Genomic DNA, 18,092 nt, shown 5'->3' on the forward strand with positions numbered 1-18,092 from the left:
TGTATATATATATATATATATATATTGTTTTTGCTCTTTTAGTCTATCTTCCTAGATTCAAGTTATTAAATTTCGTTGAGGTGCTATCATACCTAGTATAATCCATATGATCATTGCCAATAGTCTTAATTTCAAAATCACCTACACCTGGAGGAAACCATTTACCACGGAAAGGTTGTTTGGTTATAAAAGGATGCTTTAAAGCTTGTTGTGGAGTATATCGTTCAAAAGGATTTAAATTCAAACATCCTTGCAAGAAATGTAATAAACATTCCCTTTCAACCATGGCTTCAGGCATCAAATTTGGTGGAATTTTGTCTATTCTATGTAATCTTATAATATCGGACAATATGGTGCTTTTGAAATATTTTTTCCCCTGTTTTTCCTTTGGATTATCCGGCGAATAATATTCAAGATTAAACTCTTCAACAGTCTTTAATATGTATTTGTTCATGCCGCTATTATTAATGTTGCTTTTATTATTATTATTATTATTATTATTATTATTATTATTATTATTAGTATTAGTATTATTATTATTATTATTATTATTATTATTATTATTATTATTATTATTATTATTATTATTAGTATTATTATTATTATTATTAGTAGTAGTAGTAGTAGTAGTAGTAGTGGTATTATTATTACTATTCAATGCATTTGGTACATAATTTGGATTAATTTTGAAAAACTTTAATGTATTTTTACCTCTATCCAACATCCACTTAGGGGGATATCCACGAGCTTCTACTATCCTGGTGATTTGGTTCAATTCGCTGCATCCAGGGAAGATCGGAATCCCCAAGTACAATTCGGCTACTATACATCCAACGCTCCACATGTCAATTCCTGTACTATAAGGTAATCCCAATAAAACTTCTGGTGCTCTATAAAATCTACTTTGGATATACGTATACACTGTTTGTGTTTCTTCACACGCACTCCCAAAATCAATAATTTTTAAATCTGGTTTGTCACTAGATATTAGCAATATATTCTCTGGTTTTAAATCACAGTGTATGATTTTATTATCTTTTAAAATAACTAAAGATTCCAAAATTTGTTTTGTGAAAATGGTAATCAATTGCAAGGATAATCCATGATACTTATTCTGTTTTAATAATTCATATAAATTATTACCTAATAATTCAAACACTAGACATAAATGGCCCTTGTCCATAAATGAATCTTTCATTTGTAAAAAATTGTTGGTGCTACCACTACATTTGTTATGTAAGATTTCCAAAATCTTACACTCCATGAAACTTGGGTTCAAATATTCTGGCCTTGATCTGATGATTTTAATTGCAACTATCTCCTTGGTTAATAAATTTTGACACTTCACAACTTGCCCGAATGTCCCCTGTCCTAAAATGTCCAAAACCAAATATTTTCTGGAAGCTAACTTCTTACCACTCATGGACCTAGAAGTGTTATATATGTTTTGATCAATTGAAGAGGTGGGTACATTGGTTGACCCATCACCCAATAAATCATTAACGTACAATATATAATCACTATTGCAATTATCCCATGGTGTTTGCGCATTAATCGGATCACTGGGTTTAGTTAGTACTCTCCTTGGGTTCTTTGACGTTTGATACCTAAAATCGGATGAGCATAATGAATACGTTGTAGTTAACGATGTTGTTAGTGCGTTTAAGGGAGACACTGTCTTCGAATGTAAAGAAGCACGCCTGTACAATGGAGTCGTGTTGATGTGTGGACAGAGATCGCTTACCGGCTTTAGTGTGGGGATAATTAATGTTGCCGGCGTTGCTAAAGTTGGAGAAATAGAGGAGGATGAAGTTGGCAGTACTGTATTTGTAGAATCTTTCAGAAGTTGCTTATATGGTGGGGCTAGCAAATTAGTTGGTGCAGTTGAAGGTGGTGGTACTAAAAACCCTTGCTGCTGCTGCTGCTGAATAGAGAATCTTCTTAAAGATTGATAGTTTCTATTATTATTATTATTATTGTTGTTGTTGTTGTTGATGTTTAAAGAAGCATTAGTAGCATCTGCAGCAACTCCAGATTGGGAAGGATGTTGCTGTGGTGGTAGATAAGTACCTGCAACAGATTGTCTCCTAAAATTTTGTACAGGATTAGTAGTAAAATTGAAATGAAAATTCAGGCCGTTGTTATTTACATTGTTTATATCTGAACTTTGAAAATTAAAATTATTAAACGGATTTTGCGAGGTGTTGTAAGAATCAATATTGACATTAGTGTTGTTAAGATTATTACCTGATGCAAAACCTGCAACAGATGTGGCACCAGCTACAGAATAAGGACCTGAAGATACAAATTGTATATTGCTTCCGTTTCCTAGATAATTATTCTGATACAAATATGGATCTGGACCTGCTGCTCTAGTAGGTGGCACAATTAAACTGGATTTTCTTCTATGGCCATATTTTGTATCATCATCTGTATCGATATCTGTTGCTTGCATTTGCTGCAATTGCAAGTCTTGATTTTCTTGTTCCTTCTCCTTTTCCTCCTCTTCCCCTTCTTCTTCTTCTTCATTGATTGTAGTAGTCGTATTATTTATGTTGTTTGTGAATACGTTTGATGAATTATTGGAATAATCCCACGGATTCCGAAAAGTATGTTGTTGTTGTTGCCTATGATTGTTATTAGTGATATTGTCAATATTGGTATTTTTCATACTTTAGGAATAATATATAAAATGATATATGTATTGGCGATTTATACAATTTACCTTTAGGAAATTTCTGTGAATGGAAGGAGGGAGTAATGTAAATTGTATGTATGTATTTGAGTTTAATCAGTTTGTTTCGCTATGCTTTACTTTACTTTACTTTACTTTATATTGTTGTTATTGGTGATAATATATATTTCCCCTTGTTTGTACTAGATTTAGTAATTTTAATTTAATGTTATATATATATATTTTAATATTTTTTTAATTTTTAATTTTTTAATTTTTGGACTTACAAGAGTTTGTTTTAAAATTCATAATGGTGTAAAAAGTTCCCTCTTTATGGGGATTATTTGTGAGATAATAAGAAATAAGAAAAAAACAAACAATGTTAATTATGAATGTTTAATTTCCCTATTTTTAGTCATTTATAAATTGCAAACAGCCCACAGTTTACAAATCTCGGTAAATTCCACCGGTCTTTAAAAGTTGCTATTCTTCCAGGGGGAATATTTCTTTTACCCTGCTTTTTTACCCTGCTTTTCTTTCTTTTTCTTTCTTTCTTTTTCTTTCTTTCTCTTTCTTTCTTTCTCTCTCCCTTTCTTTCTCTCTCTCTCTCTCTCTCTCTCTCTCTCTCTCCCTTTCTTTCTCTCCCCTTCAACTCATAAAATTGGTCTATATCAACGAACGGCAGATTATTCAACCATTCCGGAACACCCATTTCGGCCTTGGTAAAAGTAGCCCCACCTTTATCACATCCACCATTAAGCCGACTTTAACAGAATAATTGGTTCGGACTATTTCCCAACAACGCCAAAATATCTTGACCGGAAAGCATGTTGATATAAATCAAATCCGAGAAATTAAATCCAAAAAGAAGAGAAAAAGAAAGAAAAGAAAGAAAGAAAAAAAAAAACGAAAATAAAAATAAAACGAAAAGCGGATATGTTCCTTTTATTTTCTTCAAACATAATCATTAAAAAAAAAAAAAAATTAACAACAACTACAACAACAAGATTTAAAAACTCAATCGTATCCTAAAAAATAAAAGCAACATGAATATTTCAACCTCTACATTTTTAACAAAAAGACGCGGCTTAAAACGTTTGGACGAAGAACAAGAAGAAAACGCTGCAACCTTACAATTAGGTGATGAATTCCAATTACAACAACTAAACCATCAGGGCGAAGAAGAAGAACTAGTTGCTCTAAGTTTAAGCGAAGCCAGATTAGTAATCAGAGAATCATTACAAGAACGTAAAAGGTTATTTCAAAAATGGTATCATAACGACACTGGTGTCAAGGCAGAAGTTTCCGGTGTGGAAGAAGAAGAACACAACTCTAGTGATCTTCAGAAAAATGAAGATATAGAATTGTTTAATAATCAACAAAGTGTAGAAGAAGAACTAGCCAACATTGACAGGGTATTAGAGGCAACAACCCCATTTCAAGGCACTAACAGTAGCAGTAATAAATCAAACGATAATGAAAAAAGCCGTGGTGTAGCAGCAACCAATAACCAGGCTTTGAAACAGACTTTGGTATATTTAGCTAATTTTAGTAGGTTTAGAGACCCAGAAACTGTTACTGCTGTAGCACAATTACTAAGAAGTATAACTTCTGAATTACATCCATTCGAAATAGCACAATTGGGTTCGCTATCTTGTGAAGATGCAGATGAAGCAAAAACTTTGATTCCAAGCTTAAATAACAAGATTAGTGATGAAGAGTTGGAAAGAATATTGAAGGAATTGAGTAATTTAGAAACATTGTATTAATTTTCACAAAGCATTTATTATATATATTGCTATAAGATAAAATAAAATTTTGTATACTACAACATACATATAGTACATATATTATATAATTCGTACTCTTGCGATCAAATATTAAGAATGAATGGAAAGTTTCGCTTGTCCCTCTTTCTATTTCAAAAATATGTGAATTTCTTGCCCCCACCATGCTTCCACCATCTCATTAAACAACTATTTGGCTGGATATCTATATTTTTTAAATGGGTTGGGTCGCAAATACATTTTTGTTGCAATCTTATATTTTCACTATTGGGACAAGTGCCAAACGGCGCATGATAATAACCAATTGTGTCAAAATGAACAATTTCCTCCTCATTTAATAGCATAAGTGCTCCAATTGTATGAATAGGAGCATCTCCCCATCGCTCATAATAAAACCCACCAGTATTATCCAAATAGGCAACAAAGTTATTATATTTTTCAGATCTATAAAAAGATAAGGACCCGACTTCAAAATTGGACCAAAAATGACATAAATTATAATCACTGTTTGAGGCTACTACCGGCCTATATTTCCCTGCAATGCCACTATCTGTTATAAAATCCCAACAATTTCCCAATTTGCAACCGTCATTTATTTCCCCCTCTATAAAATTCTCCACAGTCTCCCATAGCGTTGGAATCGTATCCTCGTATTCATACATCGAAATAACGAATCCATATTTGGCATTTTTCTTGTATAAATACTCAAATGGATCCATGTGAAAGTCACAAAAATATTCAACATTTGGCTCAGCTCTCATATAATACTCATACTCCAGCATTGCTGGGTGTTTATAAAATTTCATGCTTTGGAATCTGCACATATTTCTATAAGATAAAACACCTCCATACAAAACACCTCTCTTCTCCATGCTTTCCATGTTAAGGTTAACCGCTGTCATGTTTAAACCATTTTTATCAGAAGTGTTAGCTACTGGTGGATTCCAATGTGTCTTGGGAATGATCCCATATTTGATTTTGCCAGATGAGACAAATGATGAGGTTGACCTTATGAAACTTAAAGTGAATGGTTCGTCATTAAGGAAAACCCAATCATACCTGTGATTTTTATTAAACCTATCCTCTAATGCTCTTATTGTTTTGAGTGCACCATCAACTTCCCAATTTCTTACCAACATAAGTATAGTACAATTCGGCGCATTTCTTGAACTGGTCTTATATGGCGGCTTATATATTGTATATGTGAAAAAAGAAATATCTATTCCTTCAATTGTATCATTTCCTTCATCAGTTAACCCAGCTAATAAAGGTGAATAATAATAGTCTTGGATCATTTTTAAGTAATCTTCCAAATCTGTATTGAAATTGTTATATTCATTGGCAAAAGTGGTGGCAGTAGCATTAGAAAATATTTCTTTAAAAGTACTTTGTGTGATTGGATCATCGATGTAGTAAAAATCATGTTTGATATATGTATTTGTACTTATTTTAATTTTATTTGGATTAATTTTCCCAAAGTTTCTTAATGAATCATATTTGTGTAACACCGCGAATGATTTTTGTTTGTATATAATTTCAAGTTGATTAATTCTTATATTGCTATTTATTATTTTATACGATATTTGAAATAAATAGATAAATAGGACAGTGGCTGTTATAAATAATGGGAGTGTCTTGAACATATATAAACTATTTATTTGTTTATTTGTTTAATCCTTCTTTTAATTTTTACAAAGAAAAAGGGACGGAAAGGTGGGAAGAGATTGTGTTTATTTTCTTAAGTTCCCCTCTCCTCTTTCCGTTACATTTAGATAATTGAGTTAAGCTCATAAATAAGTTATGGTGTAATGAATCTTAGCGGAAAAGCTTGAATACTACAATGAAAAAAAAAAATAAATAAATAAATAAATAAAAATATTCAGTTTTAATGTTAAAGGTTTTCCCGAACTCATTTTCTAAGCCGAGAAACTAAATAAGCCGAAAAAAAAAATATATAATAATAATAATAATATCAAATGGGCAAACTAATGCTATTAGCTGTTTTTAAATACATATTAGAATCATGTGCACTAACATTTTTGATTAGATTATTCTCCACATATTCAATCACATCTTGGATATTATATTTAATTTCATCTGTTGTATGCTTTTTAATATTACCAACATTGATGCTTAAACAGATACAATCATTATTTTTACTTGTATCATCTTTATTAGTAGTTTTTTTATTCGGATTAATTTTGGCATCCAAGAGAGCTTCTTTATTTTTAAGTTTTTTGATTTCATTCTTTCTTTCTTGAATACCGGATGGTAAAATATAAAATGTATTTTTTAAAACGCTCTTCATCTGGGTGTATATATACTTTGGATCAATAATCTCTTGTTTGGCTATTTGGAATTTACTCAATTTGTTGGCGCTACTGTGATGCCTTGAAGTCAAAGTTTTGCCCTTTTTTAATGAGGCCTTTGCGTGACTGGCAACTCCACGAGTAAATTTAATTGTAAATGGAACCTTTTTATGATGATTATAAAAAGTACTGCCCAATATCTTCGGTAATAAATGCACTACACGATGATCACACATTACTACATCGTGAGCCTTAAATAAAGCGTTCAAATCACCCTTTTTCAACTTCTTTAATTTTTGTACTGAAATGATTTTTCCAAAAATTTCAGTCTCTGAATCTTCAACCTCATTATTACTAGCACCATTGATGTTCTTATTTTTGGTATTGGCTGTGTTTAAGTCTATAATTTCTTTGCCCATATTCATTCTGGAGTCACTTAATCCCTTAGGCTTATAATTCTTACTGACACTTTTCAATTTTTTACTCTGCCTCCAAGAAATATCGTTGTTTGCGACTTTCCCTCGTTGGTTTTGTTCGTTACTACTAATTGGAGGCAAATATTCATCTAAAACCCTTAATTTCTCGGTATATACACTAACTGGATCTTTAGTAATCATTAGTATTTTCACATCTCTGATATTTTTAATCATTTTACTATGTTTTAATGGAATAATTATCGGGATGTTGCTAAAACAATTAAAATTGGATACATTTGATATCGGTGATTTTATATTATTGTAATCAATATTTAATATCAAATGAACTATTTCATCATTCAATAAATTTCCATCTTGTGAACAACGATGTCTCAATGATTCAATGGCCTTTATTGAAGATGCTTCGTTGAAAATAGTATTAGAAGTAGTTTTCATAATCTAAATGCAATCTAGAAGTTTAGCAACTGATTGATGGATTGATCAAAAAAAAAAAAAAATAAAATAAAACAAAAGATAATGCTTTAATTGTTATCGCACTTGTTTATTCTTTGGTTATATCTTTGCTTTCCCGTTTTTTTTTTTTTTTTTTTTTTTTTTTTTTTTTTTTTTTTTTTTGAATAGCATTTCGATAGTTAATATTTTAATAGTTTATACGTAAAATGTCAAAAAATTGTGTATTGCCTATAGAAAGAAAAAAAAAAAAAATTAAAAATAAAAAAAAAGAAATGTTCATTTGTACAATTTTATGTTCATAATTTTTTTTTTTTCTTTTTTTTTTTTTATAAAACCTTAAATAGCCCAAAGATAAATATAATAGCAATTCCAGTTTAATTATAAATTTAACCATTCATTTAATAATCAACTAAAAAAAAAGTATTATATATTTATATATTAAAAAAAAAAAAAAAAAAAAAAAAGAGACATCCCTTTCCTCCCCTGTAAATACTAATGATATTAAGTACAAACCAATTAGGCTTCGGCCTTGGTAGAAGCAAATAATTCAGCAATGTTGGCTGGCATTTCTTCAATTTGAGTAGAATAAAATCTTTCCAATTCTGTCAAAGCGGCAACATCTTTATTGGTGATAAAGTTGATAGCAATACCCTTTCTACCAAAACGACCACCTCTACCAATTCTGTGAATGTAGTTTTCCTTGTTATTTGGCAAGTCATAATTAATGACTAAAGAAACTTGTTGAACATCAATACCTCTGGCCAACAAATCGGTGGAGATCAAAATTCTAGAAGAACCAGTTCTGAATTCTTGCATAATAACATCTCTTTGTTGTTGTGGTAAATCAGAGTAGATAGCAGAAACAGTGAAATCATCAGCAGTTAATCTGGCGGCTAATTCTTCAACCTTTCTTCTGGTGTTACAGAAAATAACAGCTTGAGTAACGGAAATGGAATCGTACAAATCAGATAAACAATCGTATTTGTATTCTTCTTCTTCAACGTTGACGAAAAATTGTTTGATACCTTCCAAGGTCAATTCATCCTTTTTAACCAAGATTCTAATTGGGTTTCTCATAAACTTGGTGGTAACCTCCAAAACATCCATTGGCATAGTGGCAGATAACAAGACGACTTGAGCTTCTGATGGCAAAAAGGTGAAAATTTGGTAGATTTGATCTTTAAAACCAGAAGACAACATTTCATCGGCTTCATCCAAGATAAACATCTTCATACTATCGGTTTTCAAGTGTCTTCTACTAATCATATCAAAAACACGACCTGGGGTACCAACAATAACTTGGGCACCACTTTCAAAACCTTCAACAACCTCTTGGTGACTGGTACCACCAATACATGGGTGAACCTTGACACCAGTCATGTTACTAGCTAAAGCAGAAACAACTTTTTCAATTTGCAAAGCTAATTCTCTGGTTGGAGCCAAAATCAAAGCTTGTGGAGCTTTAACGTCAGGATCAATTCTTTGCAAACAACCAATAGAAAAGGTGGCGGTTTTACCAGTACCAGATTGGGCTTGTGCTAAAACATCGTGACCTTCAGAAATTGGCAAAATGGCACGTTGTTGAATAGCAGATGGATCGGTGAAACCTAAAGCGTAGATACCTCTCAACAACTCGCTCTTTAGGTTCATATCATCAAATTTGTAGACAACTTTGTCATAGTTGGTTTCAATTTGGTTAGCATCAACTTCAGTAATACCATCGGCAGACATCTTTGTATGTGTATAAGTATATTATATGCGATGTTTCTTTTTCTTGGTTTTTTTTTTTTTTTTTTTTTTTTTATTTAAAAAAAACAAGAAGAAAAAAGGAAGTTTTGATAGGTTAAGAGAAAAAGAAAAGAGCAGACAAAAACTGTTAAAACGACAGTAGAAACAAAAGGGTTATAAGTATAGTAGAATTAGTTGAACAAAAAAGAGAAAAGAGAAAAGAAAAAAGAAAGAAAAAATTTTATTTTTATTTTTTTATTTTTTTATTTTTTTATTTTTCCCCTTCTTTTTTTCTGTTGTAAAAATGCAAATTATAACAATCTTAAAAAAAAACAATTCCACTGCTTTCTTCTCCCCTCTCTCTCGCTTTTCACTATCTTTTTCTCTGCATGCTTTTTTCACGTTTCTTTTTTATTTTTGTTATGTTTTAAAAGTGAGAGGCAAAGGGGAAATATTACCTTGTTTAATTGGAAAAAGAAAAGAAAAAAAGAAAAGAAAAAAAGAAAAGAAAAAACTACTTCTTATGGGCGGGTAAATTAACTACAATCAAACTTAAATTAATCTTGTAGACAAACAAGATTCAAAAACTAGCCAACCATTTTAAAAAATAAAAATAAATTAAAAATAAATTAAAAAAAAAAATAGAATAAATTTGAGCTTCTTCACTTCCCACCCCCTAATATAAACACCATTTAACGCAAATGAATAGATAATAGCAATAAGAATATATCATGTATTCCAAATAACTTTGTTTTTCCAAAAAATTTATAAAATCAGCAACTACTAAATTAAAATATTATAATATCTATGGAAGACAACTAAAATACACTAAATTCAAAACTTTCTACTTGGTGGCCTAGGATAGTCCTTATAGAATTCCCAAGGAAATTTAAATAATGTGGACTTTTTATGTGCGACATTCCCTTTTTCGGAACTTTCATCTTTTGTGTCATAGCAATCATTGTTAACATCCTGGCTATGGTCAACGCTAACTGTGCGATCACTTTGTTGTTCTTTTTCATTCCTCTTTTCCTTGGAAACCCCATCACCTTTCTTTTCAGTACTTTGATCATAATCACTGTTAGTTCTAGGTTTACTTTTCTGTTGTTTTTGGGTAATCTCCCCCTTGATACCCTGATCTACCTCAATGGTTTTTGTTAATCTATCTTGTTGACTTTCATCAACACTTAGACTTCCAAGCTTTTCGATATAAGGGTATTCAAGCAATTCAGGGTAAATGTAATTATTGTAAATATAAAGCCATTTGTTGTAATATTCTTTTAAATACGGAATAGTATTGCATTCATTGATGTTCCTGCTCAAAGAATCAGTGACAGTCCACGGTTTAGTGATAAAATGTACTATTTTAATTTGATCGTGGAAGAATCTCAAACATACCGGTGCTTCATAACCATTAAGGTTGCAAGTATTTTGATTGTTCATAATCATTACGTTATATGTATAAGGCAGCTTTTTCCAATTATGTGAAGATAAAGTATCTTCGCCCTTAGAAATACTAGTTTGCTTGCGAAATATCGGATTAAAAAATTGATTTAATAACCCCTGATCTGATCCATCTATCGAATAATTTTTATAAGCAAATGCTTTTAGTTTCTTAAAGGTTTCAACGGATGGTTTAAATATGAAAACACCAGAATTAAACATATCTGGCCATGTTGTGTCTGGCGAAGCCACAATATCGGAAAATGATAATCCCTCCGCACTACTAGAAGTCCCATTACTGCGTAAAACATCAATTACAGGTTCTAATTGTAATGGTAAAGTGTCACAATCCAAATACAAAGCGATATCATAGCGTTCCAATATTTCCCACAACTGTATCTTATACTGTATTGAATGGATGATCCATTTTTTATCCAAATCAAAATGGTATTCTTTACAATTTTCATAATTTAGCGCAGTGTTCTTATCATCTTCATACGCTATGTGATCACTTAATTCTACAACTTTAGAATAATATTTCAATAGTAAATTACGTTCCTTTTCGCACTTGTTCGCTTTGTCAAATAAATATTTGTACAAATCAGGATTCACTAATATAATAGTATTAATATTTTCATTCCCATTATCAGATGTCTTGTTTAAAGACGGGGATAATGATAATAGCTTATTCAATTGATAGCCTAAGACTAATGCACTTTTAAAGTAGTTATTCTCCTTTAATATCGTATCAAATGGCGGATAAATATATAAGATTGTACAAATACAAATTGATGTTTCCATCATTTATTATAGATCTGGTTGTTTTAGCGTTTATTTCGATATCTTGGTTTATTTTACTGCCTTTCTTTTTTTTTTTTTTTTTTTTTTTTTCCATTTTTCAATCCTCTCTTTTAAATTTAAAAGTTGAACTTGTTTTAAAGAAAAAAGTAAAAAAGTAAAAAGATTATGAATTAAAGTTTGATCTTTAATTTTACTGGAAATGAGTGCTACATACAAATGTGGAGAGACAAAAAGACCCATTTTTTTTTCCTTGTTTGCTAGATCCAAAAAAAGATAAAAAATAAATCAGAAATCTCAATATCAATAACAATGCAGCAAATAAAGATAACATAGCACAAAAAGATAACACAATGCCCGTCTACTCATTAACAAAAATTAAATATAATCATCAGATAAAAAAGGGCGTTGTCCCAATAAATAAAAAAAAGCCGAAATAAATCACAAGATGTCACACAAATACAACAATAATAGTGACATAGTACCACTTATAACAGAGTTAAAAGTAAAAAATTAATCTTGTTAAAGAAAAAAAATAAAAGAAAAAATGATATATAGAAAGATAATATCAATAAAAAAAGAAAAAAGAAATACACACTGATACTAAAATATATTAAAAATATTGTTTTTTTTTTCATATTCCTAATAACTAAATATTCAGCGATATTTTCTTGTAAACTTTTTCTCTTTACAAATATATATACATATATATATATATACTAAAAAAAAATACATTTCTAGTTTTTTATCTTTCCTTAACGGGAGTAAGACCAGACATTTTTTAATAAACCATCAGTTTGAGCTAATCTGTTCAAAGAGTCATCAGCTTCACCTCTGGATCTAACGTAACCGGATAAAGCATAAGTGATGTATTCACCTGGGATAGCACGACCTTCTTCATCAACCTTGGCAATGTTGATTTGAACAGAAGCATGGTCCTTGGCCTTAATAATTCTGTTGGTAGCAGAACATTTTCTTGGAATGTATAATTCGACCTGTAATAATAAAAATTAATAAGATAAATTAAATTGCTTGTTAGTAAATATTATTCTTCTTCCAATATATAATTTTTTTTTTTTTTCTGATAATTGAGGTAAAAAACAAAAAATAACTTTCCTATATTACATGACAAGCTAAAAAAAACTCAGGCAATGTAAATTAGTCTAAAGACAGTCACTCAAAATGTGCTAAACATGAATTTATTTCGGATTCCTAAAACATGGTATTCAACCCTAATAAAAGGCCAACACGAAACCATTTAATTAACTAAATAGTTTAATATCTATGATGATCTCAAAGATAAAGCTCTATTTTTCCCTTTTCCTTTAACTCCAACAAATCTTTATCAACTATTTACATAAATAGTATCCCCGTTAACGAGCTCTAAACCACATTATAATAGCAAGATTAAAAATTAATGATCGCTAAAGTTACAGATACTTTCCAAGTTGACTATTCCCCAACTAAACATTCTGCTAAATTTACAATCTAAGTAGTAAAAGCCAGGCTACTTTTCTTGTAGTACATTGTCTTCTTCACTTGCATGCTTGCTCATATTTTTTGTCCATTTTAAACAAATTTCTCTCCCTTCATGTTTCACTAAAACGTCTCTGTTCATATTATTATTATTATTATTATTCTCCTTTTTCTTTTTCTTCTAAAAGTATCCATTGCTGGAGTTTGCTTAATGTTAAGTTTCATTTTTGCTTACGACCTCTTTCATTCTATTAAAAAAAAAAAAAAAAAGTTATTAAAACCCCCATGATGTTTGCTATTAAAATTGACATACTAATTGACCCTTTTCGTTTTCCATGGTGATAGTTTCTGAATATGTGTTATATGTGGAGTTCTTGTTAATTTCTATAAAAATTAAGTTACAAGTAATCCAAAAGAAGGGCTGTAATGATAAAGAAAGTTCCAAAAAAAAAAAGGAACCAAAGCTGAATTTGCTTTCATACAAGAGTTTACTCGAATGAATAGAATGTTCGAAAGATAAATAGAGAGCGGTTAGAGGGCAGAAAGAGAAAGAGAAAGAAAAAAAAAAAAAAAAAAAAAAAAAAATTATCACCGTCTATCTGCTTGTGTTTTAAACTACCAAATACCATTAAAAATACAAAAACTTAGAAAGATAGAGCAACAATGCTCTTTTAAAAATTAAAGAAGTTGAAAGAATTCTTAACCATATGCGAGATGAAATTATTAGCCTAGGAATATACAAAGCTAAATCACCTTTTCGGCAGAAAAATAACAAGTGAATTTTAGGAATAAAAAAAAAAGTTGCTACTTGTTTACATATTGAATAAAAAAAAATATTTTGCCCATGCCATATAATATATAATTTATATATATTTTTATATATTAATATCAAAACAAAGTAAAAAAAAAAATAATTTAATTTTAAAATTTAAAAGTAATTAAAAGGTACGGATGTAATGCCACAAATCTTTTTTTTTTTTTTTTTTTTTTTGAAATCTTTGGTTTAAAAAAATAAATCTCTCAGAATTAAATGCATTTCTAACATTACCAAGTAGAAAAAAAAAAAAAAAAAGAAAAATCCATCCAAACAACTGATATCTTTTGTTTTTACATATTAAAAAAAAAAAAAAAAAAAAAAAATTTAAACTAAAGTCTACTTAAAACACATACACCTTCAACATGATGAGTTTGAGGGAAAAAATCAAACCCTCTGATACTTTCCACCTTATACTTGCATCCATTTTCAGTTTCTGTCAAAAAGTATTGAACATCTCTTGCTTGAGAATGAACATTGCAAGATATATAAACTATCTTGGCGGGATTATATGCTGCCAATTGTCTTAAAAATATCTCATCGCAGCCTTTACGAGGTGGATCTAATATAACACTTGTGAAATCACTTGGTGTATCAATACTTTCAAAAATGCATTCTGCTTTTCCTAATAGAAAGGTACAATTCTTAATGGAGTTTCTTTCCGCATTTTTAGAAGCCATTTTGACACTATCAGCCGAAACTTCAACACCAATAACCTTTTCAACATCTTGCGAACAAGATATACTAAATAAACCAGATCCACAGTACGCGTCAACCAAGTATCTTGCCTCTGTTTCCTGTACATTTGGAATCATCAAGTTTTGCTTCACATAATCAATAACAAGAGGTAGGATTGAATCATTGTTTTGAAAAAATTCATTCGCTACAAATTTAAAAGTTAGTCCGTTAATATATTCCGACACAACTTGTTTAGTGTCGGTAACACAAGTTTTAACCAATTTTTTATCGGCACTCACATCCTCCTCAATGTAACTAATTTTAGTATCCTCATTTCTGGACCCTTCTGTAAGCTCTCGTTGAATATCTTCTTCAGTAGCATTTTTGTTTAATACATTGGTATTTTCTCTCAACAAAATAGTACCACCCTTTCTATAGTTTACATAATCATCTTTAAACGCTCTTCTTTCGTTGGTTAATCCAATATTCAAAATTTTAGTGCCTATAGAACACTCCTCGATATCAATGACATGTCTTGTGGTTTCCACAAAGCCCTCAGTTTTCCTCCATTCCGGCTTGCCCCTACATCCAAACCCCAATGCTAATTTAGGAAGTTTTTCTAATTCACCCCTTTTAACCATCTTGAGATATCTTCGTGGTAAATCAAAATGTGGAGTTAACTTGGTCCTATAATTGAACTGTAATGGTGAGCCAACAGTATCGCCGACTTCTGGTAATAGGTGAAAAATTTCTGGTGCAAAATATTTATAGGCATTTTCTACTGTTTTACGTTTAACTCTTAGCTGTTCATCATAATCCATCATTTGGTATTGGCATCCAGAGCAAGACCCAAAATACTTTTTACACGTAATTCTTTCGTCATTTCTCTTTAAACTAGGAGTTGTTATTTCTAGCAAATCAGCTTGTACATATCTATTTAAAGTTTTGAAAAGTCTGGCTTTAACAACATCCCCAGGGATACTAAATGGAATAATAACTACTTGCTTGTGTGTTTTGTCTAGTGGATGATCAACAATAGCCATCCCTTCACCGCTCGAAGTTAATCTTAAAACACGAACGTTTTCTTCGACACGATGGTATTGACTTATAAGTTCTTCATTATCCTTGTTATTCATCACATATGCTACATCGTTGAGTATCGAGTCCGATGTTAAGTTTTCCGCCCTGATTAAGGAAGTAATCTCTTTATCTAATACACCTATTGGCCCTGTAGCATCTATCTTCGGCTTTTTGTATTGCCCATTGTTCACTTTCACAGCTCTCTTGTATTTTTTTTTATCGATATGTGGTTCATCCTTATTCTGTGGTGTTAATGATCTTTTTAAAGAGTTGTCTCCATTTTTTTCTTCGTTCGCAACTTCCACCGTAATCTTTGGCTTTGAAGTAGCCTCTAGTGTTGTCATTCTTTTTATCAAAAATAAATTCGTTAAGGATCTACTGTTACTATATTCTGCAAAATTAAAATTTTGCGTAAGTATCTTTGAGTATCTTTTTTTCTGTTTTAATGAGTTAGAAATAAGTATTGATGATCTATGGAACAACGGTGATAAATAATTTCTGAAAGTGTTTAGGATCATGTAAAACAAATTTACTTTTTAAAAAAAAACAAAAAAAAAAAGGACTTTTCTTTTTTTCGTTTTATCTTTCCTAGTCTTATAATATAGCGAGTTGGTTAAAAATTAAACTTTGTCAGATATTGAATAACATTTAAGTTTCAAAATCTACTACATACATGTTATATATAAAAAAAAAAAAAGAAAAGAAAAAGGAAAAGTGCTTTTCTTTTTTTGTTTTAAATTTTTGTCTTTTCCCGATGAATATCAATGATTTTTTTTTTTTTTTTTTTCAGTTTCGATAAATAAGTATGACACCATCAAAAAAAATATATTTTAATTGTTGGCTAAGAATTAATAATAATAACACTTGGAAAAATAAATTATTCTTCCCTCCCCCTCCCATGTATTTATTGTAGATACAATATTAAAAAAAAAAAGCATACATTAGTTATTAATTATTAAATAAAATATTGAGGTATTAATTGTATACTTTAACCAAAAAAAAAAAAAAAAAAAAAAAAAAAAAAAAAAAAAAAAATCGAAGGGAATAGAAACCAGTTTCATGTACATCTACATATATTATTATCACTAATACTATTATTATAGTCTTCACAAAATAACACATTTGATTTTACGAGGTTTTTTTCTACCTGTTGAACTAGATTTTGGTTTATCATCGTTATTATCTTTACCAACTGTAAAAAGAGTTCTGCTCTTGCTATTATTATTATCATTGGATGAGTTTTTTTGTTTCCTTTCGTTTTCCTGATCAACTCTTAACTCGTCATATAAAACGGTAGAAATCGCCGTATTAAAAATTTCCTCGATATTATACCCACTTTTAGCACTGCATTGCAAATGTACAAAAACGTTTGCAAATTCCTTATTCTTAACCATTTGTTCTACCTTTAATGGGTCAACAAATGCATCAGAGTATTTGTCAGAATATCTATCGCTCTTTAATCCAACTAATATTATGGGTGTTCTTGGACAGAAATGAACAACTTCTGGAATCCATAGCTCTCTTACGTTTTCAAAAGACGTCTTGTTATCTGCAGAATAACAAACTAGTAGAATATCCACATCAGAATAACTTAATGGTCTTAACCTGTTGTACTCTTCTTGCCCTGCAGTATCCCAAAGTGCTAGTTCAATATTGTATTTGTCTTTGTAAGTTATATTCGTTACATAGTTATCGAAAACAGTTGGTACGTAGTCAGCATCTGTTGGAAAACGACCACTTGTGTAAGTTATTAGCAAGCATGTTTTCCCCACTGCGCCATCTCCAACCACAACAATTTTAACATGGTGTGTTGGTTTTTTCTGTGCTAGTTTAACAGCCTTATTATGGCCCTCATCGTTTATTGTGTTGCCATCTTGATCTAATGGAGAGGATGTTGTTGGTTTAGAAAAACTTGGCACTGTTGATAAAGTACGATTAAATTCTACCGGTAATCTGTTGGAAGTTGTTGAAGTGGTTATTACAGATTGCATTGTGGATGCGCGTGATCTTCCGCTCTCTTCCAAGTAATCATTAGATATGTTATTATTTCTTTTAGGGGAAACATTTAAAATATTTTTCATATTTTTATTCATTTTTAATTATTTTTTTTTTCTTTTATGATTTGTTAATTTAGAAATGAATACCAATTGACGAGGGAAGAAATATATATATATATATATGTATGTATCCGATTTGATTATAAAAGATTTGTTTTGTTTTGGTACAAATTGTCTTGTTAATGTCTAAAGAGATAAAATATGTATGTAAATATAAATATAGTTTGTTGCTTACGTTATCTCAGATTTCTGTCGGATAATTTGCAAAAAGTATTTGAGGCTAGGTTCTTTGTGGAGATAAACATAATTTTATCCCGCTATGTAAGATATTATTATGAGCCTTATGTGTTACAAACAA

General features: G+C 30.3%; 9 protein-coding genes across 9 annotated transcripts; 1 reads left to right on the forward strand and 8 right to left on the reverse strand.

The window, feature by feature from the left end:
* Positions 1-43: 43 nt before the first annotated feature.
* YAK1 (serine/threonine protein kinase YAK1) lies at positions 44-2,671 on the reverse strand (the record flags this gene model as incomplete). The annotated part of the gene is made up of 1 exon (XM_046077318.1): positions 44-2,671. The coding sequence occupies one exon, from the start codon at positions 2,669-2,671 to the stop codon at positions 44-46; it is 2,628 nt and encodes an 875-aa protein (XP_045935064.1).
* A 1,049-nt stretch (positions 2,672-3,720) lies between these two features.
* Positions 3,721-4,443, forward strand: RPB4 (DNA-directed RNA polymerase II subunit RPB4; the record flags this gene model as incomplete). Its single annotated transcript, XM_046077319.1, has 1 exon — positions 3,721-4,443. One exon carries the CDS (start codon positions 3,721-3,723, stop codon positions 4,441-4,443), a length of 723 nt encoding a protein of 240 aa, XP_045935065.1.
* A 152-nt stretch (positions 4,444-4,595) lies between these two features.
* YUR1 (mannosyltransferase YUR1) lies at positions 4,596-6,104 on the reverse strand (the record flags this gene model as incomplete). Its single annotated transcript, XM_046077320.1, has 1 exon — positions 4,596-6,104. The coding sequence occupies one exon, from the start codon at positions 6,102-6,104 to the stop codon at positions 4,596-4,598; it is 1,509 nt and encodes a 502-aa protein (XP_045935066.1).
* Positions 6,105-6,433: 329 nt separating this feature from the next.
* Positions 6,434-7,642, reverse strand: UTP30 (Utp30p; the record flags this gene model as incomplete). The annotated part of the gene is made up of 1 exon (XM_046077321.1): positions 6,434-7,642. The coding sequence occupies one exon, from the start codon at positions 7,640-7,642 to the stop codon at positions 6,434-6,436; it is 1,209 nt and encodes a 402-aa protein (XP_045935067.1).
* A 534-nt stretch (positions 7,643-8,176) lies between these two features.
* On the reverse strand, positions 8,177-9,391 carry TIF2 (translation initiation factor eIF4A; the record flags this gene model as incomplete). The annotated part of the gene is made up of 1 exon (XM_046077322.1): positions 8,177-9,391. One exon carries the CDS (start codon positions 9,389-9,391, stop codon positions 8,177-8,179), a length of 1,215 nt encoding a protein of 404 aa, XP_045935068.1.
* An 831-nt stretch (positions 9,392-10,222) lies between these two features.
* On the reverse strand, positions 10,223-11,632 carry SCDLUD_002618 (uncharacterized protein; the record flags this gene model as incomplete). Its single annotated transcript, XM_046077323.1, has 1 exon — positions 10,223-11,632. The coding sequence occupies one exon, from the start codon at positions 11,630-11,632 to the stop codon at positions 10,223-10,225; it is 1,410 nt and encodes a 469-aa protein (XP_045935069.1).
* Positions 11,633-12,384: 752 nt separating this feature from the next.
* SCDLUD_002619 (40S ribosomal protein eS21) lies at positions 12,385-13,442 on the reverse strand (the record flags this gene model as incomplete). Its single annotated transcript, XM_046077324.1, has 2 exons — positions 12,385-12,624; positions 13,419-13,442. 2 exons carry the CDS (start codon positions 13,440-13,442, stop codon positions 12,385-12,387), a joined length of 264 nt encoding a protein of 87 aa, XP_045935070.1.
* Positions 13,443-14,251: 809 nt separating this feature from the next.
* On the reverse strand, positions 14,252-16,021 carry TRM2 (tRNA (uracil(54)-C(5))-methyltransferase; the record flags this gene model as incomplete). Its single annotated transcript, XM_046077325.1, has 1 exon — positions 14,252-16,021. One exon carries the CDS (start codon positions 16,019-16,021, stop codon positions 14,252-14,254), a length of 1,770 nt encoding a protein of 589 aa, XP_045935071.1.
* A 762-nt stretch (positions 16,022-16,783) lies between these two features.
* Positions 16,784-17,770, reverse strand: RHO4 (Rho family GTPase RHO4; the record flags this gene model as incomplete). Its single annotated transcript, XM_046077326.1, has 1 exon — positions 16,784-17,770. One exon carries the CDS (start codon positions 17,768-17,770, stop codon positions 16,784-16,786), a length of 987 nt encoding a protein of 328 aa, XP_045935072.1.
* Positions 17,771-18,092: the final 322 nt, after the last annotated feature.

Source organism: Saccharomycodes ludwigii, chromosome III (assembly GCF_020623625.1).
Source record: "Saccharomycodes ludwigii strain NBRC 1722 chromosome III, whole genome shotgun sequence".
Classification (NCBI taxonomy): domain Eukaryota; kingdom Fungi; phylum Ascomycota; class Saccharomycetes; order Saccharomycodales; family Saccharomycodaceae; genus Saccharomycodes; species Saccharomycodes ludwigii.